The 24,724-nt window shown below is 48.3% G+C and overlaps 1 protein-coding gene across 4 annotated transcripts in view; it reads right to left on the bottom strand.

Moving 5' to 3' along the window:
- Nucleotides 1–4,351: 4,351 nt before the first annotated feature.
- LOC135056918 (pancreatic lipase-related protein 2-like) overlaps nt 4,352–24,724 on the bottom strand; it is a 130,353-nt gene continuing 109,980 nt past the window's right edge. For all 4 annotated transcript variants that reach the window (XM_063962691.1, XM_063962694.1, XM_063962692.1 and 1 more), the window contains 2 exons: nt 8,369–8,524; nt 4,352–4,473 (listed from right to left, as the gene is read on the bottom strand). In XM_063962691.1, coding sequence (XP_063818761.1) covers nt 4,407–4,473; nt 8,369–8,524 — 223 coding nt within the window. In that variant the 3' untranslated portion in view covers nt 4,352–4,406. The remainder of the gene's footprint in view (nt 4,474–8,368; nt 8,525–24,724) is intronic.

Below are 24,724 nucleotides of genomic sequence, written 5' to 3'. Positions count from 1 at the left end.
CTGGCTGTCACTGGTGTTACTGCCGGGTGCTGCAGCTGTACATGTGTGTTGCTGTCCTGGCTGTCACTGGTGTTACTGCCGGGTGCTGCAGCTGTACATGTGTGTTGCTGTCCTGGCTGTCACTGGTGTTACTGCCGGGTGCTGCAGCTGTACATGTGTGTTGCTGTCCTGGCTGTCACTGGTGTTACTGCCGGGTGCTGCAGCTGTACATGTGTGTTGCTGTCCTGGCTGTCACTGGTGTTACTGCCGGGTGCTGCAGCTGTACATGTGTGTTGCTGTCCTGGCTGTCACTGGTGTTACTGCCGGGTGCTGCAGCTGTACATGTGTTTTGCTGTCCTGGCTGTCACTGGTGTTACTGCCGGGTGATGCAGCTGTACATGGGTGTTGATGTCCTGGCTGTCACTGGTGTTACCGCCGGGTGATGCAGCTGTACATGGGTGTTGCTGTCCTGGCTGTCACTGGTGTTACCGCCGGGTGCTGCAGCTGTACATGTGTGTTGCTGTCCTGGCTGTCACTGGTGTTACTGCCGGGTGATGCAGCTGTACATGGGTGTTGCTGTCCTGTCTGTCACTGGTGTTACCGCCTGGTGATGCAGCTGTACATGGGTGTTGATGTCCTGTCTGTCACTGGTGTTACCGCCTGGTGATGCAGCTGTACATGTGTGTTGCTATCCTGGCTGTCACTGGTGTTACTGCCGGGTGATGCAGCTGTACATGTGTGTTGCTGTCCTGGCTGTCACTGGTGTTACCGCCTGGTGATGCAGCTGTACATGTGTGTTGCTATCCTGGCTGTCACTGGTGTTACTGCCGGGTGATGCAGCTGTACATGGGTGTTGATGTCCTGGCTGTCACTGGTGTTACTGCCGGGTGATGCAGCTGTACATGGGTGTTGATGTCCTGGCTGTCACTGGTGTTACCGCCGGGTGATGCAGCTGTACATGGGTGTTGATGTCCTGGCTGTCACTGGTGTTACTGCCGGGTGATGCAGCTGTACATGGGTGTTGCTGTCCTGGCTGTCACTGGTGTTACTGCCGGGTGATGCAGCTGTACATGTGTGTTGCTGTCCTGGCTGTCACTGGTGTTACCGCCGGGTGATGCAGCTGTACATGGGTGTTGCTGTCACTGGTGTTACCGCCGGGTGATGCAGCTGTACATGTGTGTTGCTGTCCTAGCTGTCACTGGTGTTACCACCTGGTGATGCAGCTGTACATGTGTGTTGCTGTCCTAGCTGTCACTGGTGTTACCGCCGGGTGATGCAGCTGTACATGTGTGTTGCTGTCCTGGCTGTCACTGGTGTTACCGCCGGGTGCTGCAGCTGTACATGTGTGTTGCTGTCCTGGCTGTCACTGGTGTTACTGCCGGGTGATGCAGCTGTACATGTGTGTTGCTGTCCTGTCTGTCACTGGTGTTACCGCCTGGTGATGCAGCTGTACATGGGTGTTGCTGTCCTGTCTGTCACTGGTGTTACCGCCTGGTGATGCAGCTGTACATGTGTGTTGCTATCCTGGCTGTCACTGGTGTTACTGCCGGGTGATGCAGCTGTACATGTGTGTTGCTGTCCTGGCTGTCACTGGTGTTACCGCCTGGTGATGCAGCTGTACATGTGTGTTGCTATCCTGGCTGTCACTGGTGTTACTGCCGGGTGATGCAGCTGTACATGGGTGTTGATGTCCTGGCTGTCACTGGTGTTACTGCCGGGTGATGCAGCTGTACATGGGTGTTGATGTCCTGGCTGTCACTGGTGTTACCGCCGGGTGATGCAGCTGTACATGGGTGTTGATGTCCTGGCTGTCACTGGTGTTACTGCCGGGTGATGCAGCTGTACATGGGTGTTGCTGTCCTGGCTGTCACTGGTGTTACTGCCGGGTGATGCAGCTGTACATGTGTGTTGCTGTCCTGGCTGTCACTGGTGTTACCGCCGGGTGATGCAGCTGTACATGGGTGTTGCTGTCCTGGCTGTCACTGGTGTTACCGCCGGGTGATGCAGCTGTACATGTGTGTTGCTGTCCTAGCTGTCACTGGTGTTACCGCCTGGTGATGCAGCTGTACATGGGTGTTGATGTCCTGTCTGTCACTTGTGTTACCGCCTGGTGATGCAGCTGTACATGTGTGTTGCTATCCTGGCTGTCACTGGTGTTACCGCCGGGTGATGCAGCTGTACATGGGTGTTGATGTCCTGTCTGTCACTGGTGTTACCGCCTGGTGATGCAGCTGTACATGTGTGTTGCTATCCTGGCTGTCACTGGTGTTACTGCCGGGTGATGCAGCTGTACATGTGTGTTGCTGTCCTGGCTGTCACTGGTGTTACCGCCGGGTGATGCAGCTGTACATGGGTGTTGCTGTCCTGGCTGTCACTGGTGTTACCGCCGGGTGATGCAGCTGTACATGTGTGTTGCTGTCCTGGCTGTCACTGGTGTTACCGCCTGGTGCTGCAGCTGTACATGGGTGTTGCTCTCCTGGCTGTCACAGGTGTTACTGCCGGGTGCTTCAGCTGTACATGGGTGTTGCTGTCCTGGCTGTCACTGGTGTTACCGCCTGGTGATGCAGCTGTACATGTGTGTTGATGTCCTGGCTGTCACTGAGTTGTACAGGGGGCAGGGGCACTGTGAAATATAGGGGTGCTGCTGATGTCTTAACATTACACTGGCCCTGTCTTGTATGTTGTAAAATTACAGGGGTGCTGTGAAAATACAGGGGTGCTGGCACTGTTTGCGGTTGCGATGCTTGACCTTCCCAATACTGTATGGGAAGAGGAGGCTCCTACCACCATTTACACACCCCCTGCAAGTGCTGGGAGGAGCACCGCCAGTCCATTTGCTGATATTGAAATTGAAGATGTCACTGTAGAAGTGCACCAGGATGAGGAGGATATGGGTGTAGCTGGCGCTGTGGAGGAAGTTGATGATGAGGATTCTGATGGTGATGTGGTTTATTTTAATAAGGCACCAGTGGAGACAGTTGTCCGTGGGATGAGAAAGCCCATAGTCATGCCTGGGCAAAATAACAAAAAAGCCAACTCTTCGGTGTGGAATCATTTCTCCACAAATACGGACAACAGGTGTCAAGCCATTTGTTGCCTTTGTCAATCTGTAATCTGTAATCCTCCCTTATACTGTACGTCACCTGCAGCGCATTCATCAGAAGTCATTGTCAAGTGACAAATTAAATTAAAGTGAAGTACATTGTCAAGCATGTGCTGTTTGGGGCCTAGTTTTTAAAACTGCCCTCCTGTCTGACACTGCAGTTCCACTCCTAGATGGGCCAGGTGTTTGTGCCGCGCACTTGTGTCGTTTAGCTTAGTCATACAGCCACCTCGGTGCAACCTTTTGGCCTAAAAACAATATTGTGAGGTGTTCGGAATAGACTGGAAATGAGTGGAAATGACTGTTATTGAGGTTAATATTATCGTAGGATCAAAATTAGCCCCAAATTCTGTGATTTTATCTGTTTTTGTTTTTTCCTCCAAAAATCATCCAGATCCAAAACCAAAACCAAAACACACATCTCTAGAAATGTTATGACTTGATGTGACTTGAATTTGATGGTTGAAAATGAGGCATGCCTCAGTTTGACTCCGTACCCAAAAATGTGTCTGCATTCAGATTGCAGGAGAACTGAAGCACTCATCTGTGCTTCACATACTCAGAATTACAAAGCTTATAGCGCCTGCATTAAGTGTCTGCCGGTGGTGTATGAGGTTGGGTGTTCAACCAACTATATTCTGAGCAATGTGTGTCCTAAATACTGTACACAGGGATCTCACTACAATTATCACTGAGGACTCACAAGCTAAGGGTATGAATTTTTGGATAAATTTACTAAGCATCAGTCCGGGGATTTTGCAGCGGTTACTTCAAAACTGATGGGCATTAATGGTGGATCAGAGTTTAAGTGAAACAAAAGTACATTTACCCCTTGGTGTACAAATCCCTTGCTTGGTGTGTTCCTAAGCAGTAACTTTTCTCCAAACAACATCTGAGACCACCTGTGTTTCGGAACCAATGAGTATGACTATAGAATGTTTTATGACCACTGACCCGTTTTCTTTTGATATACTGTATAGGGCAGGATGTAACAGAGTCAGAGTTCTTCCGACGGGCGGGATGGCGGCTGAACGCAGATGTTGTTTTAAAGGGGCAATCATTTACAAGGCGTGGTTATGAGTTGTAAATGATTGCCCCGTTAAGAAAAACGTCCGGGTTTGGCCAAAATCCCGCACGCCGGGCTAACTTGGACTCCATTACATCTCGCATTTGCATTGAATAGACGAGTCTAGAACCCAAACTGCTGCATAGCCAGGAAGCGTCCAGAGGTCGGGAGGACACAGGAGAAGAAGGAGGCGGGAGACACGGTTACACCATTATCACTTTATTACTGTCACCCTGAGCAGAGTGATGCCGGGGAGGATTAAGGACAATGGTGGAGAGTCTGAGGAACGCCGTCTCTCGTGATCGCATTACCGCAGAACTTGTACCTGGAATAAATACAGAGGGAGTGTAAATATCGATAGAGGGAACATTAATCTACTTATTATCCAGAGTTCTCCATTCCCTTCTCTGAGGGGCCTATTATCAACATATATTTGGGGTACAGCCCCCGTCCATTTTGGGGAAATATTACAGCAATTCAGCGTTCAGCTCCCGTAGATTTTTTTCTCAATTCCAGATGTTACCAAGATCCAGAATTAGATGGGGTCAGCCATTGTAGCCTATAGGCAATATGGTATCCGTTTGGCAGGTCAACCCTACTTAAGTCAACAGTCACTAGGTCGACCACTATTGGTCAGCACTGACATGGTCGACATGGGTAAACTGTTGACACAGTAAAGGTCAACACATGAAAATGTCGACACGGCTTTAAAAAAATAATAATAGATTTTTACTTTTTCATACTTTACCATCCACGTGGGCTACGATTGGGAATAGTAACCTGTGCTGAGTGCAGCGGTAGCGCAGCGAGGCACCTTACTCTTCGCTCGCCATGCAAGGGGACGCGGTTCACTAACTGGGGTTCCTGGTCATGCTACGGAAAAAATTACACCAAACACAGTTCAAAAATCCATGTCAACCTTTTCATGTGTTGACCTATCCCGCGTTGACCATTTTCATGTGTCGACTATTTGTCCATGTCGACCTAATGACTTTAGACCTTAAGATGGTCGACCATTCATACCAGGACCAGGCAATATATAGCAGGCAGCATGCGCAGTAGCATGCCTGGGCCGCGCCGGTGAAGGGAAGTGACTGCATTAGTGACGTCTCACACATTGTCGCAGCACCCGTCCTCCTGGGTGAACTTAATTTCTTACTGTCATGATAAATGGGCAATAAGACATTACAATGATTTGGTGTACTACCCAGTAATTGATAAATATGCCCCCTTAGCTCATACAAAAGAGACTCCTCTTAAAGGTTAATTTGAGATAATGATGTATTATTTAACCCTGAACCCGTACTAGCAGAGCCGTGCGCTGCCCCCGAACACGTGATGTCAGGACATAGAGCCTGATTCAGCTTCAGTTGTAGAAATGCAGAAATCGTTATGTGCGAGGACTTAGATGGCAATCGCATGCGCTCACAATCTAAGTCCCGGGGGGAGGTGACGTTGCATCACTTTATGGACAGCGTCGCGGCATTAACGGGGTGCGTTCTGGACAACGGAGGCATGTCCTTTTTGTGGGGTGGGCCGCGGTGGCTGTGTGACATCACATGTAGTGGCTGTGAGCCAAAACATGGCGGCCTGGCAACTGCCGATACTGTTTAGCGATGCGCTCGCATTTTAGTGGGGAGGAGGACCTTGCCCCATGCTGGGTGGCCCCCGCGTGCTTGAGAAAGGAGTTGTAGTTGTGCGATTTCTCACAAAACTACAACTCATGCTGAATTAGGCCTGTAGTGAAGAGCTGCACTGGCCCAAAGGGAAGATTCCTAGTGGCCAACCTGCATCCAAGGACAGTTTTCTGCCATTTATGGTAAAATTAACAGTCATGTACAATCGATGGTTTCTAATCATAATATAAAATGGCCAACCTTACACAGAGCCTGCGCACAGGCCCACTCCTCTCCTAAACCTCTCCTGAAGATGGCGCTGCTCGCTGAAGCTTATAAAGGATAGGGTGGACAGGGTATAGAGAAGAGTACAGAGTAAGGGAAGGCATGAGCTGGAGTGGTAGGAGTAGGAGTACACAGCAAGAGTACAGAGTAAGGTAAGACATGAGCTGGAGGAAAGGAGTAGAGATACACGGCTAGAGTACAGAGTAATGGAAGGCATGAGCTGGAGAAGTAGGAGTAGAGGTACACGGCTACAGTAAAGAGTAAGGGAAAACATGAGCTGTAGGGTAGGAGTAGAGGTACATATCTAGAGTACAGAGTAAAGGAAGGCATGAGCTGGAGAGGGAGGAGTAGGGGTACATGACTAGAGTACAGAGAAAGGGAAGGCATGAGCATTTAGTAAGGGAAGGCAAGAGCTAGAGACTCTAACCCACTCCTCTCTTAAACTGCTCCTGGAGATGGCACTGCTCGCTCAAGCTTAGAAAGGATAGGGTGGAGAGGGTATGGAGAAGAGTACAGAGTAAGGGAAGGCATGAGCTGGAAAGGTAGGAGTAGGGGTACACAGCTAGAGTACAGAGTAAAAGAAGTCATGAGATGGAGAGGTAGGAGTAATGGTACATGGCTAGAGTACAAAGTAAGGGAAAGCAGGAGCTGGAGAGTGATGGGTAGGGGTACATGGCAAGAGTACAAAGTAAGGGAAGGCATGAGCTGGAGAGTTACGGGTAGGGGTACATGGCTAGAGTAGAGTACAGAGTAAGAGAAGGCATGAGCTGGAGAAGTAGGCGTAGGGGTACACGGCTAGAGTACAGAGTACGGGAAGTCATAAGCTGAAGAGTTACGATTATGGGTACAAGGCTAAAGTACAGAGTAAGAGAAGGCATAAGCTGGAGAAATAGGTGTACACGGCTGGAGAACAGAGTAAGGGAAGGCATGAGCTGGAGAGTTATGGGTAGGGGTACATGGCTAGAGTGCAGAGTAAGGGAAGGCATGAGCTGGAGAGGTAGGAGTAGGGGTACACAGCTAGAGTACAAAATGAGTTATAAGAACACGTCGGAGGGCTGGAAGTTTGGATGAAACTCTAATGAAATGAAGGACAGCTTTCCACAGGTTAGGAGGGAGTATGTTAGGTAATGAGGCTGGAGGTATAGGGAGGAGGTGAGGCAGCAATCATTAGAAAAGTGAACAGGGCGTGAGGGAGTTTGTGAGGTATTGAGGCTGGAGGTGTAAGGAGGAGGTAAGGTGGCAATCATTAGCAGAAAGAAGAGGGCAGAAGGGAGCATGAGAGGTAATGAGGCTGGAGGTGTACGGAGGAGGTGAGGCAGCAATCATTAGTAGAATGAAGAAGGTAGGAGGGAGCATGTGAGGTAATGAGATAATAAAGTAAAGAGGCATGGAATTTCCGTGTCCATGTGGGCTAATTCCCCTCCCCTAACTCTTGCAAGACAACTAGGTGAAGAGGGTGTATGATACCTTTAGGAGTGTCCAGCAGTCCAACATTGAGCTGGTTAAAAACTAAAAGGGTGGGAGGGGGTGAGTGCAGCTGAGGGTATAACTATTACTCTCTCAGCAATATGCGTGTTCATTTTCACGGGATGTAGCTACAGCCAGAAGTGACCCAATGAACTCACCTGTGTCATCTCCACAGATGGATCCTAAATTTGTGTTTAACTTTAGGCTTCTGAATTATTATCTCCTTTTATTTTTGTTTGAGATTGTACCGTACTCTGTGTGTATTCTTAAAATAGTCTTAATAATTTTTGTAACTCTTTTTGTAACTAAAGCTCTGAAGTATTCTTGGAATTAAAATCTGAATTCTAATTCCTGACTCTGTGCCTCTTAAAACCTAAGACCTCGTGTGGCCCATGTCTACCTATTTTTTCTAAGTATTGCAGTGTGTTTGTCGGTAAAAGCAAAAGTGTACCTTAAGCACAGCACTAAATTAGTATTTTGCTGGTGTCAGCAAATGTGTTTTTATAACCCCGTGTGTCCAAAGTGACCCCCACGTCATCGATTCTCAGATTGGCATATCTGGAGAAGGGACCAGCAGATCCGTGACAGGGAGTATGTGAGGTAATGAGGCTGGAGGTGTAGGGGGAGGTGAGGCGAAAATTGTATATTATATATATATTGGATCCCCAGCCATGCAGGAATCTGACACTTCATGAATGCCTGATGATACGTTGCAGATAGTATAACATGCAGACTGACAGGACACGGGGAGAAGCCTCATCTCCACTGTACACCTGAGGAGTGGTTCTGACCTCCTGACAGACAGAATTACAGGCATCTTCCATCTATGAGACGTATCTGAGTCATACATACACTGTTCCTTTTCCGTCCTGCACGGTCACAGATTTCGCTCCCAGCTTTTGATTAAAGAGATTAAGTAATATTTTCCAGATAAATGTAACATTAGTGACAGGACCGGGAATTCTTGCATCGATGAACTTTGAGTATGTGCCGCCTGCAATTACCCCGCTGTGGGTGTAAAGGGAGAAGAAATTGGTTCCTTTAAGTCACAAATACAGTAAAAATACAAACAACCTTGGGGTCTATTCATGAAGCAGTGAAAAGTGTGGAGAAGTGAGCCAGTGGAGAGTTGCCCATGGCAACCAATCAGCATTGAAGTAACATTTATAATTTGCATACTAAACAATTGTACGGCGCAGCTGATTAGTTGCCATGGGCAACTTCTCCACAGACTCACTTCTCCACTCATTTCACTGCTTCATGAATAGACCCCATAATACAGAAGTGACATAATATGGTGCACAGTGAGAATGCAGACAGGCACCTGCGCACCCAAAGCACCCGCGTGGAAGCAGTGTGGGGGACCTAGACCCCTAACTGGCAGCTGCCAGATCATCCGCATCGCATTGCTGCGCCCCTGGACAGAGCCCCTTTCCGTGCTGTAGTAATAATATCACTGGACCCGACCTCCGGACTCTTTCCCCAATGCTGGTCTCTCCCACTGTATGTGACAGTGCAGGGAGAGGACATCACACTGCAGCGCTGGTATATAGGGGACGTTCTCTTCCCATGAAGTCTGCGGAATCTCCCCTGTGGGTGAGCGATCACACAGACTCTGCGGTTACAGTGTAGTCACTTGCTCCGCTCCTGGGTGTAACCCGCACATTGGGCGGGATAAGGCAATCTATTCCTCCAATGATCGCATGCATATCTGCATCTATTAACGCCGTATGCATGTGAAGGACAGATCTCCCCCGTAACAGCTGTCCCTTGTGATGTGGGGTCTTCTGGGTTTGTGACACGTGCGCAGCAGGGGACACTGGGAGAGATCTGATTGGGTCGCTCTCAGTGCAATACACATTAAAGAAGCCCATAGGCTTCTACTGGGTAACGCCATCTGCAGGTGTCCTTACCTGCCGGGTCCAAGCTCTGGAATGGATCGCATTGTATCGCCTTCCGGAGCTCGGTGTATGTGGGAATGTGGCCAGATTTTCGTAGGTTTGACCAGAAAATGACCTTTCATGCCCCCCGCCCATTGCCAGTCACAGTCACTACCCCAGGGCACCTGCGTTGGGATTACAGGGTTCCTGTAATGGCGCGCTGCAGCCAGTAGTGTCGCCCAGAACTTCTCTAGGACGCTCCAGGTAGTATCTTCTTCCTGGTGCGGGGCCGGCGCAGGGCGGATAACCACCCTGTTACGGCGCGGATTCATGGACAGTATGCTTGTAGGACGTTTGTATAACTCTGTGCTCAGCTGAAGAAAACTTCCTAATGTGGGAACACGCAGCAGAGGAGTAAGCTGGGTACACACCTACACAATCGCCGGGCCGTCCGCTGTATATGTGTGTGTGCGCTGTGCCGATGCCGGAGCGGTAGTCAATAAACCGCTTGTACCCGAACGCTTCTGCAACAGTCAGGACTGGGAGGTCGCGTCTTGTGTCCCGATCCTCATAGAGGAGCCGCTAAACCTCCTCCCCCCGCGCTACTGCCGCCGCTGCCTCACAAGGGGTCACGGCTTGACACACACCGCTCGGCTGATCAGGAGCGTTTAACCTGATCAGCCGGGGGATCAAATGCATGTGGGGTCTATGTACAAAGCCTTGGAGAAGATAAAGTACCAGCCAATCAAATCCTGTCATTTTTCAAAAACAGCCTGTGACATGACAGGAGCTGATTGGTCGGTACTTTATCTCTCTCCATTTTATCTCTTTTCAAGGCTTAGGGCCTAATTCAGTAAGGATTGCAAATTCTGCTAATTCTGCCATAGCTGGGCAAAGCCGCGTAGCATGCTGACCGGCGCCTCCCCCACTTCAACAAGCAGAAATTGCGAACGCATTACAATTTATGCTCGTTAGAAGAAACTGTGGAAGCCTCCTGCCGGCGCAGCTTAGTTGCGCCCGCAGGATTCCTGCCATGTTCTCGATCACATGATCACGCCCCCGTTTGTTCTTTTCCGCCCCCTGCTCGCGCCGCACTCTGGAAGTGGAGGGTTGCCCGCCCCGCGACTGCCTCTGACTGACAGGCATCACATTTTCTGAGCCCCCCACAGAAAATGTGGGTGCATGCGCCCGCATCTTTTTCTCAAAATTTGCAGCTGGATTGCACACTGCGATCCAACCTGAATTAGGCGCTTACTACATAGACCCCTCAGTTAATGATAAATGCCTCAGTTATTCTGCTCTGCAACATTCAGCTCCGATATCATACTTTAGGCGTTTCTATAATGGGTGTAATGTGTGCGGTACAACACAGGCACCTGGGTCACGGAGGGGCCCACACCGCACACACACTGCACCCATTTTTAATACTTACCTTTCTGGAGTCAAGAGTAAGGCGCTGTGTAGCGGTTAAAATGTCTGCCAAAATGGCCGCCGCGCATGCACAGTAGTGATTTTGGCCTCCAGAAAATGGTGGATGCCATGTTTCTGGAGATCTGCGCATGCTCAATAGACTACTGCAACGAACAGAGGAAGAAAATAAATAGCTACAGTGTATATATATATATATATATATATATATATATATATATATATATATATATGTATATATGTATATATATATATATATATTTGTATGTATGTCTATATGTATGTCTATATATATATATATATATATATATTAGTATGTTCCCTTAGTGCGCTCTTATTATACACTACTGAAATGTCTAATTACTTTATGTCAGTTAGTGTCTGAGTTTACTAACATAAATACTATTATATTTCCAAACGGGAAAGCAAGCTTCAACACAGAGAGAATCCTTTGTCGGTAAGGATCAAAAATAGATAAAAGAAGAAATATCTCTATGGAGCGCTCTTATTCTATAATCTGATATAATTAGATGACTGTTGGTGGATGTTATATAAAGAGAGGATGACCTTACACATTTATACACCCATATTAGAATCACATATATCTCTTTATTAAAAGATTTTGATTTAAAACTTATCATAAAACTTTTTCTTTTCTTTTACATTGGAGATACAATTGTATATTTCAACATTATTTGTATAAGGAAAAAAACAACAATATAATGAGCTTTCACCCAATGCGTTTCGTCTATATCGACTTCTTCAGGGGTGTTTTCTAAATAACAGCTCTCTGTTTATATTGGAATAACTGTACTATTCAAAAGGTATGAAGTTCTAATTGAACCAAAGTTGTACTGAAAAATATTTATTACCAAGTTGAAAAAACTTAAAAGAAAATTATTCCCAGAATATGATAGCGTTTATTGGGATTCCTTATTATAGGCCACCTAATGAATTATATTCTTCTCCAGCATGTAGATATATATTTCATTCATTTTTCTTGGCTCATTGGGTTGGCATTTCCTCAGTTTTTCAAAGTATCAGTGAAGTCCAACAGAAGGGATCCACTTGTAAACTTAGGATAAAAATATCCCTTTAATTTTCCAGCAGTTGTCCTATAGGTCTGCCTGCATAGGTATCCAATATTGGATACCTATGCAGGCAGACCTATAGGACAACTGCTGGAAAATTAAAGGGATATTTTTATCCTAAGTTTACAAGTGGATCCCTTCTGTTGGACTTCACTGATACTTTGAAAAACTGAGGAAATGCCAACCCAATGAGCCAAGAAAAATGAATGAAATATATATCTACATGCTGGAGAAGAATATAATTCATTAGGTGGCCTATAATAAGGAATCCCAATAAACGCTATCATATTCTGGGAATAATTTTCTTTTAAGTTTTTTCAACTTGGTAATAAATATTTTTCAGTACAACTTTGGTTCAATTAGAACTTCATACCTTTTGAATAGTACAGTTATTCCAATATAAACAGAGAGCTGTTATTTAGAAAACACCCCTGAAGAAGTCGATATAGACGAAACGCATTGGGTGAAAGCTCATTATATTGTTGTTTTTTTCCTTATACAAATAATGTTGAAATATACAATTGTATCTCCAATGTAAAAGAAAAGAAAAAGTTTTATGATAAGTTTTAAATCAAAATCTTTTAATAAAGAGATATATGTGATTCTAATATGGGTGTATAAATGTGTAAGGTCATCCTCTCTTTATATAACATCCACCAACAGTCATCTAATTATATCAGATTATAGAATAAGAGCGCTCCATAGAGATATTTCTTTTTTTATATATTTATATATATATATATATATATATATATATATATATATATATATATATGTATGTATGTATGTATGTATGTATGTATGTATGTATGTATAATATCTCTCTCCGCGTACCGCTGTAGTAGATAGATTTCAGTCCTTAGCCTCTGTGCAGTGAGGCCAGTGTCTGGGGCTTGCAGCGGGTGCCGGATGTCAGAGGGGCAGCAGGTGATGGTCCCCTGTCGCCGTCCCCTGTAAGCAGCAGCTGCCAGGTGGTGAAGATGCAGGCGGAAGGGTTTGCAGGAGGCGCTACTCGGCGGGCAGGAAGAGGGAGACACGGACACGCAGCCGCGGCGGGTCCATAGGGAGCAGCTGTCAGGGAACCAGGCAGAGATCTCCGTTCCCCCTCAACTCCCGTGCCTGGGGCACATGCCCCCTTAGCCTCCCCCCTAGTTACAGCCATGAAGTGGGGGTAACTCAGACCTGATCGCAGCAGAAAAATTTGTTAGCAGTTGGGCAAAACCATGTGCACTGCAGGTGTGGCCGATGTAACATGTGCAGAGAGAGTTAGATTTGGGTGCGGTGTGTTCAAACTGAAATCTAAATTGCAGTGTAAAACTAAAGCATCCAATATTTACCCTGCACAGAAACAAAATAACCCACCCAAATTTGCTGCTGCGATATGGTTGGAATTACCCCCAGTGTCCACTAAAGAGAATCAAATCCACCATGCAGAACAGGGGAAGTGGTACTGTGCAGCTTTCCATACATACAGGAAAAGGATAGAAAATGAGAATTACACCCAGCATGCAGAACAGCGGAAGTGGTACTGTGCATCTGTCCATATGTACAGGAAAAGGATAGATAATGAGAATTACACCCAGCATGCAGAGCATGGGAAGTGACACTGTGCAGCTGTCCATATGTACAGGAGAAGGATAGATAATGAGAATTACACCCAGCATGCAGAACAGGGGAAGTGGTACTGTGCAGCTCTCCATACGTACAGGAAAAGGATAGATAATGAGAATTACACCCAGCATGCAGAGCAAGGGAAGTGGCACTGTGCAGATATCCATATATATAGGAAAAGGATAGATAATGAGAATTACACCCAGCATGCAGAACTGGGGAAGTGGCACTGTGCAGCTGTTTATATGTACAGGAAGAAAGGAGATTTATGGTGAGACTTAACCTTGTTAAATCTCTTTCTGAGAGGTACACTGGATTCTACAGGGAATAACATCGGGGGGTGGGGGGGGGGTGTAGAGTAGGATCCTGATCCGAGGCACCAACAGGCTAATAGCTTTGACTGTTCTCAGGATGCTCAGCGCCGCCTCCTCTATAACCCCGCCTCCAGGCACAGGAGCTCAGTTTTGTTAACCAGTCCGATGCAGTAGCAGGTAAAAGTGACGACAACAGTTAGTAGCCACATACACCACATTCTCACGACCGGAGAAGGTACCAGCGGCTAATGCCATACAAACTAAAGCTAAGTGCGTCAGGGTGGGCGCCCTGTGGAATCCAGTCTACCTCGCAGAAAGAGATTTAACAAAGGTAAGCTCTTACCATAAATCTCCTTTTCTGCAGCGGGATACACTGGTATGCCACAAGGAATAACATCGGGGATGTCCTAAAGCAGTTCCTTATGGGAGGGGACAAACTGTAGACCATAGCGGATCTTGCCATGGGCAAGCAGGACTTTTGCTCGGGGCACCGCCTTCCGGAGGGCGCCGCACCATGGCAAGATCCGCTACTGCTGTGCCCTCCGCTGCCCGCTGTGTCCCCCTGTGAAGGGAACTAGACGCTACGCGTCTAGTTTCCCTTCGTGGAGAGGACCTTTGCTGTGTGGTGCGCGATGACGTCATCGCGCACCGCTCAGCATTTCAGCGGAGCTACTACTGTACAGGGGGCGTAACTGACCACGCCCCCTTATGAAGCCACACCCCTATTTCCTGCCCGGGGCGCAAAAAGGGCTCGAACCGGCCCCGACTGTAGCGGGCACAAGAACCCGGCGTCCAGAGGAAGCTTCCTGGGAGGCGGAAATATCGAAGGCATAGAACCTTATGAACATGTTCACTGAGGACCACGTAGCCGCCTTGCACAATTGTTCAAGGGTCGCACCACGGCGGGCCGCCCAAGAAGGTCCAACAGACCGAGTAGAATGGGCTTTGATGGTAGCAGGAGCTGGAAGGCCAGCCTGTACATAAGCTTGTGCAATCACCATTCTAATCCATCTGGCCAAGGTCTGCTTGTTAGCAGGCCAGTCATGTTTGTGAAAACCAAACAGTACAAATAGAGAATCAGACTTCCTAACGGAGGCTGTCCTCTTCACATAGATACGGAGAGCCCGTACAACATCCAAAGACCGCTCTTTGGAGGACAACTCAGGAGAACTAAAGGCCGGAACCACAATCTCCTGGTTAAGGTGGAAAGAAGACACCACCTTAGGTAAATAACCAGGTCTAAGAACCGCCAGGTCACAGTGAAAAATCAGAAAGGGAGACAGACAGGATAAGGCACCAAATCTGATACCCGTCTAGCAAAGGCAATAGCCAGCAGAAAGAAAACCTTTAGAGTAAGCCACTTAAGGTCCGCAGACTCAAGAGGTTCTAACGGAGACTCTTGCAAGACCTCCAGGACCACCGACAAATCCCATGGATCCACAGGTGGGACATAGGTAGATTGAATCCGTGAAACACCCTGAGTGAAGGTATGAACATCAGGCAGAGTCGCAATTTTTCTCTGAAACCATACCGACAAGGTAGAAATATGAACCTTAAGGGAGGCCAGCCATAGGCCCAAGTCCAGGCCCTGTTGTAGGAAAGCCAAAAGTTTGGCCGTACTAAACTTGTAAACGTCATGATTGTTAGATGCGCACCAAGCAAAGTAAGAATTCCAGACCCTGGCTTACGGGCTTATAGGCCTTCAACATAGTTTGAATGACTGCCTCAGAAAATCCTTTGGCCCTCAGTAGGGAAGCTTCAAGAGCCACGCCGTCAAAGCCAGTCAGGCCAAATCCTGGTAAACACAAGGGCCCTGAATGAGGAGGTTTGGTCATTGCGGAAGCAGAAGAGGACGCTCTAGCGAGAGACCCTGTAGGTCTGAGAACCAATGCCGTCTGGGCCACGCTGGAGCTATTAGAAGAAGGATTCCTCCTTCTTGCTTGAACTTCCGCACTACTCTGGGCAGGAGTGACACCGGAGGGAACACGTGCGGCAGCCGAAAGTTCCATGGAATTGCCAGTGCATCCACAAACGCCGCTTGAGGATCCCTTGTTCTTGCTTCAAAGACCGGAATCTTGTGATTGTGTCGAGACGCCATCAGGTCTGCATCTGGTAGGCCCACTTGTCCACTAGGAGTTGAAATACTTCTGGATGAAAGCTCCACTCTCCAGCATGTACATCCTAACGACTGAGGAAGTCCGCTTCCCAGTTGAGGACCCTCGGAATGAATATGGCTGGCAGATGGCATTCCACCCATTGAAGAATCTTTGACACTTCCAACATTGCCATGCGGTTTTGAGTGCCGCCTTGATGATTTATGTACGCCACCGTGGTGGCGTTGTCTGACTGTACTTGAACAGGCCTGTTCAGTACCAGATGGCTGGCCAGGTTCAGAGCATTGAACACTGCCCGCAATTCCAGAATGTTTATTGGGAGGAGAGACTCCTCCCTGTTCCACCGACCCTGAAGAGAGTGTTGCTCCAACACCACGCCCCAACCCCTCAAACTGGCATCCGTCGTCAGAAGGACCCAGTTGGAGATCCAAAAGGGACGACCCCTGCTCAATCGATGGTCCTGCAGCCACCAGCTCAGTGACAGATGGACCTCCGGAGACAATGAGATCATTTGAGACCTGATATGGTGAGGCAGGCCGTCCCACTTGGCAAGAATCAGTTTCTGCAGAGGGCGGGAATGAAATTGAGCATACTGCACCATGTCGAAAGCTGAGGAAGCAACGTATCTTGTCCTGAAGCTTCAGGACTTTCTCCTGTGACAAAAGCAACCTCTGGTTATGTGTGTCAAACAACGCTCCCAGATGCACCATGCTCTGGGCAGGGACCAGGGATGATTTCTTCCAGTTGATGAGCCACCCATGGGCTTGTAGAAACTGGACTGTCAGATCCAAATGACGGAGGAGAACTTCTGGGGAACTGGCCAGGATCAGCAGATCGTCCAGATATGGCAGGATCCGGATGCCCCAACGGCGGAGTGAAGCCGTCATAACTACCATAACCTTGGTGAAAATTCGCTGAGTCGTGGTCAGATCAAACGGTAAGGCCCAGAATTGGTAATGGAGATTGCCAATAGCAAACCGCAGGTATTGCTGATGTGACATGGCAATAGGGATATTCAGGAAAGCATCCTGTATATCCAGGGATACCATATAGTTCCCTGGTTCCAAGGCAAGGACAATAGAGCGAAGGGTCTCCATACAAAACATGGAGACCCTCACAAACTTGTTCAAAGATTTGAGGTTGAGAATTGGCCAGGAGGAACCATAAGGTTTGGGGACTAGGAACAACGTTGAATAGTACCCCCTGCCCCTCTGAGCCAGAGGCAACGGTACTACCACTCCAGTGTCCAGGAGAAATTGTACCACTAAATGGAGAGTTGCTGCCTTCACCTGATCCGAAGGGATATCCGTCAGGCAACAGCGAGGAGGGGGACGTGTCTTGAAGGATATAGCGTATCTGTGAGTGATGACTTCCTGCACCCAAGTGTCTGAAGTGGTCTTCAACCATACCTGGGTGAACTGTAGAAGTCGGCCTCCCACCCTGGGATCCCCCAGGGAGAGGCCCGCCCCGTCATGCCGCAGGCTTTTCAGATTTGGAAGCCGGCTGACGGGCAGCCCAGGCACGTTTAGGCTTGGGCTTGGTGGTTTTGGAAGTGCAAAACTGTTTTGGGTACGCCTGACCCTTTGCTTTACCCGGAGGGCGAAAGGAACAAAAAGAAGTACTCTTAGCCTTCGGGGCCGAAGGAGTAGTACTAGGTAGACATGCAGTCTTGGCAGAAGCCAAGTCAGCGACAATCTTGTTGAGTTCCTCACCAAAGAGGATGTTTTCTTTAAACGGGAGCACCACCAGTGTTTTCTTAGAGTCCAAGTCCACCGACCAGGACCGCAACCAGAGAATACGGCGAGCCAAAATGGATGTCATAGCAGCCTTGGCCGCCAGAACACCTGCATCTGAAGCTGCTTCTTTAATGTAATGAGAATCAGTGACAATATAAGAGAGACATTGTCTGGCATGTTCAGAAAAATTGGACAGAAACTCAGCCTCTATTTCCTAAGCTCACGCCTCAATAGCTTCTGCGGCCCAAGTAATCGCAATGGTGGGCCTATGCGCAGCCCCTGCAAGGGTATAGATAGCTTTTCAGCAGCCCTCCACACGCTTATCCGTTGGCTCCTTGAGAGAAGTGACAGTAGTGACAGGCAGACCAGATGACACCACCAGCCAAGCGACTTGCAAATCCACCGGCGGTGGCGTTTCCCAATTTTTACTCAATTCTGCTGCAAGGGGATAGCAGGCTAGCATCTTCTTGTGCGGGGTGAATTTCTTTCCTGGGTTCTCCCAGGATTCCTGACGTATGTCAACCAAGTGGTCAGAATGAGGTAAAACCAATTTAGTAACCTTCTGACGTTTGAACCTGTCCGGTTTCTTAGATGTAGTAGCAGGCTCAGGGTCAACATCAATCTGAAGAATGAGCCTGATAGCTTCTAACAGATCAGGAACATCCACCTGTGAAACAGATTCCCCATCAGAAACGTCATGATCAGAGTCTGTGGGGTCAGCATACATGCCATCTTCATCGGAAGAGGTATCCGGAACATGCGTGGATTGAGAGGAAGTAACAGCCTGCTTAGAGGACTTCTTAGGTTTAGTCTTAGGCAGGCGAGGGTCAGGAATACGTTTATACAAAGAGCTATTCAATTGCTGTAACTGAGTGGACAGAGCATCTGACAATGGCGGATTAACCGCAGAGACCATATAAGGCTGATAAGGCACAGGAGGTCCCATAGGGGGCACAAGTCTAGTTACCAGCATAGTCAGTAAATTAGAAAAGGCAGACCAAGGCGGGCCCTGATGTGCCCCCGTTGTTACAAACTGACTGGGGGGTACAGAACCCCCAAAACCTGAACCCTCAGCAGCCATGTTATCCTCAAACGCATCTGGGACATCATAACCGCGCACGGCGGAATCAGCCCCAGACCCATTGCCCCCTGTAGCTGATATGATATGAAAGCGTAAACCACGGGCGACACAGTACAATATCAGCAGATATAATACCTAACACAACCCCCTCCCCCCCCCCCCCCCCCCCCCCCCCCCCCCCCGGGCAGTGTGACAGCACAGACAGAGGATTTCTGGAGGTAAAATGTGACTGAAAAACACAGGAGAAAAATACAAAATACGTATATCCTGTGAAAATAGGATTATAATTACCTACCGGTAAATCCTTTTCTCATAGTCCATAGAGGATGCTGGGGTCCACATTAGTACCATGGGTTATAGACGGGTCCACCAGGAGCCATTGGCACTTTAAGAGTTTAATAGTGTGGGCTGGCTCCTTTCTCTATGTCCTCTTACCAGACTCTAGAGTCTAGAAACTGTGACCGAGGAGGAAATAAACAGATAGTGGCGAGATTCACACCAGCTCACACAAACAAAGCAAACCAAGCTAACTAGCTTGAAACTCAGCAATAGCTGAAAACATTACTTAACCAAGTAGCAATGCAGCACTTAACAAAGTCGTACTGAATCAAGTAACTACTGCAGGATAACGAAGCGCTGGGCGGGCGCCCAGCATACTCTACGGACTACGAGGAAACGATTTACTGGTAGGTAATTGAAATCCAATTTTCTCTTACGTCCTAGAGGATGCTGGGCTCCACATTAGTACAATGGGGATGTACCAAAGCTCCCAGAACAGGAGGGAGAGCACGGAGGCTCCTGCAGAACTGATTGACCAAACTTCAGGTCCTCAAAGGCCAAAGTATCGAACTTGTAGAACTTAGCAAATGTGTACGACCCCGACCAAGTAGCCGTTCGGCAAAGCTGTAAAGCTGAGACACCCCCGGCAGCCGCCCAGGAAGAGCCCACCTTACAAGTAGAGTGGGCCTTAACAGATTTTGGACACGGCAATCCTGCAGTAGAATACGCATGCTGGATAGTGATCCTGATCCAGCGAGAGATCGTCTGCTTAAAATCAGGACACCCAATTTTCTTTGGATCATACAGGACAAACAGAGAGTCTGACTTTCTGTGATGAGCAGTCCTCTTCACATAGATTTTCAGAGCCCTTACCACATTCAAGGACTTTGAAGTAATTGAGGAGTAAGTAGCAACTGGCACCACAATAGGTTGATAAATATGAAAAGCCGACACGACCTTAGGAAGAAACTGCTGACGTGTCCGGAGCTCAGTCCTATCTTCATGGAAGATCAAGTAGGAGCTCTTAAAAAGACAAAGGCCCCATCTCCGACACACGTCTAGCAGAAGCTAAGGCCATCAAAGTGACAGCCTTCCACGTGAGAAACTTGACCTCAACCTCCGGTAGAGGCTCGAGCCAATCCGATTGGAGGAACTGTAACAACCCCTTAAGATCCCAGGGTGCCGTAGGTGGCACAAAGGGAGGCTGGATGTGCAGAACCCCTTTCAAAAAAGTCTGTACCTCAGGGAGGGAAGCCAGCTGCTTCTGGAAGAAAATGGATAGGGTCAAAATCTGGATCTTTACGGATCCCAACCTCAGACCCATATCCACACCTGCCTGCAGGAAGTGGAGAAACCGTCCCAGTTGAAACTCCAACGTAGGAAGCTTCTTGGATTCACACCAAGAGATATACTTCTTCCAAATGCGATGGTAATGCTTAGATGTTACTCCTTTTCTAGCCTGTATCAGGGTAGGAATAACCTTGTTCAGAATGCCCTTCTAAGCTAATATCTAGCGCTCAACTTCCATGCCATCAAACGTAGCCACGATAATTCTTGATAAGTGAACGGCCCCTGTTGTAACAGATCCTCCCGAAGAGGAAGAGGCCTCGGATCTTCCAGCAGTAGATCATGAAGATCTGCGTACCAAGCCCTTCTTGGCCAGTCTGGAGCAATGAGGATCACCTGAACTCTTGTTCTCTTTATGAGTTTTAGAATCCTTGGAATGATTGGAAGTGGAGGAAACACGTACACTGACTGGAACACCCACGGAGTCACCAGGGCGTCCACCTCCACTGCTTGTGGGTCTCTTGAGCTGGAACAGTACTTCTGAAGCTTCTTGTTGAGACGGGAGGCCATCATGTCTATTTGAGGTACACCCCAAAGATTTGTCACCTCCGTGAACATGGAGGCTCCACTCTCCTGGATGGAGATCGTGTCTGCTGAGGAAGTCCGTTTCCCAGTTGTCTACTCCCGGAATGAAGATTGCTGACAGTGCCAACGTGTGTTTTTCTGCCCAGAGGATAATTCTGGTTATCTCTGACATTGCAGCTCTGCTCTTCGTTCCGCCCTGTCGGATTATGTAGACTACCGTCGTTACATTGTCCGACTGCACTTGAATGGCTCGATCTCGCAGAAGATGAGCCACTTTAAGAAGACCATTGTAGACGGCTCTTAGTTCCAGAATATTTATTGGAAGACTGGATTCCAGGTTGACCATCTTCCTTGGAAGGCTGAGTGACTGCACCCCAGCCCCGGAGGCTTGCATCCGTGGTCAGAAGGATCCAGTCCTGAATCCCGAACCTGCGGCCCTCCAGAAGGTGAGACATTTGCAGCCACCAGAGGAGTGAAATTCTGTCTTTCGTCGACAGACGTATCCTCAGGTGCATGTGTAAGTGAGATCCCGACCACTTGTCCAGGATATCCAGCTGGAAGGACCGAGCATGAAACCTTCCATACTGTAGAGCCTCGTAGGAGGCAACCATCTTCCCTGGAAGACAAATGCACTGATGAACCGATACCCGGGCTGGCTTCAGGACATCCCGGACCATTGCTTGAATCACCAACGCTTTCTCCTCCAGCAGAAACACCCTCTGCACTTCCATATCGAGGATCATCCCCAGAAAAGACAATCTCCTTGTCGGTTCCAAAGGTGACTTTGGAAGGTTCAGGATCCAACCGTGTTTCCAGAACAGATGAGTCGTGAGAGCAATGGACTGCAACAACGTCTCCCTGGACGACGCCTTTATCAGTAGATCGTCCAGATATGGAATTATGTTCACCCCCTGTGTGCGGAGTAGAACCATCATCACTGCCATCACCTTGGTGAAGACCCTCGGTGCAGTGGAGAGGACGAACATCAGTGCCTGAAACTGACAGTGACTGTCTAACAGTGCAAATCTGAGATAAGCCTGGTGCGGCGGCCAAATCAGAATGTGGAGGTACACATCCTTGATATCCAGGGATACCAGAAACTCTCCCTTCTCCAGACTGGAGATCACCGCTCTCAGAGACTCCATTTTTTATTTGATTTCCCTCAAGTAAGGGTTTAGCGACTTCAAGTTCAAAATTGGTCTGACTGAATTAACCGGTTTCGGTACCACAAAAAGGTTCGAATAGTAACCCTTGCATTGCAAATACGGTGGAACTGGGACAATGACCTGTGACATTTCCAATTTTCGGATGGCGTCCTGTAGGATCGCCCTGTCTGTCAGCAACGCTGGCAAGCCTGATTTGAAGAATCGGTGAGGTGGGAGTTCTTGAAACTTCAGTCTGTACCCCTGGGACACAATATCCTGTACCCAGGGATCCAGGCCAGATGACACCCAGACGTTGCAGAAAAGTCTGAGTCTCGCACCCACCAGCCCATCCTCCAGGCTGTGCGTTCCACCATCATGCTGAGGATTTTGAGGAACCAGATGCAGGTTTCTGGTCCTGGGAGCCTGCAGGTGTAGGCTTTTTGGATTTTGCACGACCACCCCTAAAGAAGGTGGTATGAGGCTTGGACCTTTTTGACCTAGCGGTCCGAAAGGACTGCGATGCAGTTGGGGAAAAATATTTCCTCGTAGGTGTAGCAGAGGGAAGGAAAGGTAACTTGCCCGCGGTTGCCGTGGCAATCCATGCATCCAATGCTTTCCCAAATAGCGCATGACCTGTGTAGGGTAGGTTCTCCACACTTCTCCTAGATTCCGCGTCTGCAGACCATTGGCGTAGCCAGAGTCTCCTGCAATCCGAGACCGACATGGCAGATATCTGTGCAGTCAGCGTACCCAGGTCCTTCATGGATTCCACCATGAACCCCGCAGAATCCTGTATGTTACGTAAAAACAATTCAATGTCACTTCTATCCATTGTATCCAAATCCTCTAGTAATGTGCCTGACCACTTTACTATAGCTTTAGAAATCCATGCACAGGCAATGGTTGGCCTTAACGCCACACCCGAAGCAGTGTATATGGATATGAGTTTAGTGTCAATCTTACGATCAGCCGGTTCTTTTAACGCGGTAGGTAGATCCAGGTGCAGGTAAAACCACCTTTTTAGACAGTCTGGAGACAGATGAGTCAACTATGGGTGGGGTTTCCCACTTTTTTCAATCCTCATCAGGGCAGGGAAAGACAACAGGAACCCTTTTGGGGATCTGGAACTTTTTCTCCGGGTTTTCCCAGGATTTTTCAAATATAGCGTTTTAATTCTTTAGACGCAGGGAAGGTTAGCGAGGCTTTCTTATTATCTGTAAAGTAAGCCTCCTCAACCTGCTCAGGTGGCGTGTCAGTAATGTTTAATACATCTCTAATGGCCTCAATCATGAGCTGCACCCCCTTTGCAATGGATGCTGCCCCCCTTAGCACGTCCCCATCACCGTCTGCTGTATCAGAGTCAGTATCCGTGTAATCTTGCATAATCTGGGCAAGTGCACGTTTCTGTGGGAACATGCTAGAGGGTCTTGCCGGAATAGGAACAGAACCGGACCAAACTGCCATAGAATTCTTTAACACCTGAGTTTCTGTCTCAGTATGTGCTACCCTAGTAGAAATCTGAGAGATCATTCCTTTAATGGAGGTCTACCAGTCAGGCTCAATCATAGGGATCTGAGACAATTCTTGTGTACATGGAATGGATTCCTCCTGAGAAAAAACATCCTCTGCAGCATATGACACAGAGTCCCTAGACATGGCTATGGGAGATAATAAACACCCACACACACATGGAATTGTAGACACAATTTCCACCCCAAGTATGCTACAGAGAGACACAGAGATTGGAGCCAACCCACACACAGCACTTCCTGAGGTAGATATAATACAACTACCTAGCGCTTACTATGTACCTTAATAGACTACACAGTATTTACACAGCCTCCCCCCTCTTCTACAACCCCCTGGTACTGCACAGGATAGCTGGAGTTGTGTGGAGGGACAGTTTCCCCTGTCAGTGTCTGTGTACAGTAACTGCAGGCAGGAAAATGGCGCTGAACGCTGCTGGGTCTGCTCTGAGGAGAAGCTCCGCCCCCTGAAGATGGTGCGTCTTCCCGCACAAATTCTTTATACTGGCCTGAGGATTCCGTCGCTAGCCGTGGGATTCAGTCCCCGGTTAGCGTCTGTGTACTGAGGATTCTGTCGCTAGCCTGGGGATTCAGTCTCTGGTTAGCGTCTGTGACCAGTTTAGGATATTTAGATGCTGACTCAGGACGCCCCTCATAGCGCCAACACTGTGTGCCGCTGAGCCTTCCCTGGAATGCAGCCATTCAGAGCTGCACTCCAACCCTTGTGCCGCCGTATCTCACCACCGTAAATCTTCTGGCTCTGTTAGGGGGTGGCGGAATGCTGTGGGAGTGAGCGTTCGCCTGGGGCGGCTAACAATCAGCACACTCAGGAGCTCAGTGTCCTGTCAGCAGAGATAGTGGCTCGGACCCCTCAGGGCGGACACTACCACCCACCCTCTAAGTCCCTCGAAGCAGGGAGGCTGTTGCCAGCAGCCTCCCTGTGCCTAAACTCTAAAAAAAAAAAAAAACTAGAAAAACTCCTATGGAGCTCCCATAGCTGTGACCGGCTCCTCCCTAAACTGAGTTTGGCAGGAGGGGCATAGAGGGAGGAGCCAGCCCTCACTATTAACTCTTAAAGATTCAATGGCTCCTGGTGGACCCGTCTATACCCCATGGTACTAATGAAGACCC

This window comes from Pseudophryne corroboree, chromosome 3, assembly GCF_028390025.1.
Source record: "Pseudophryne corroboree isolate aPseCor3 chromosome 3, aPseCor3.hap2, whole genome shotgun sequence".
Classification (NCBI taxonomy): Eukaryota; Metazoa; Chordata; class Amphibia; order Anura; family Myobatrachidae; genus Pseudophryne; species Pseudophryne corroboree.
Note: the sequence above shows the minus strand (reverse complement) of the source record. Positions and strands in the feature narration are given on the sequence as shown.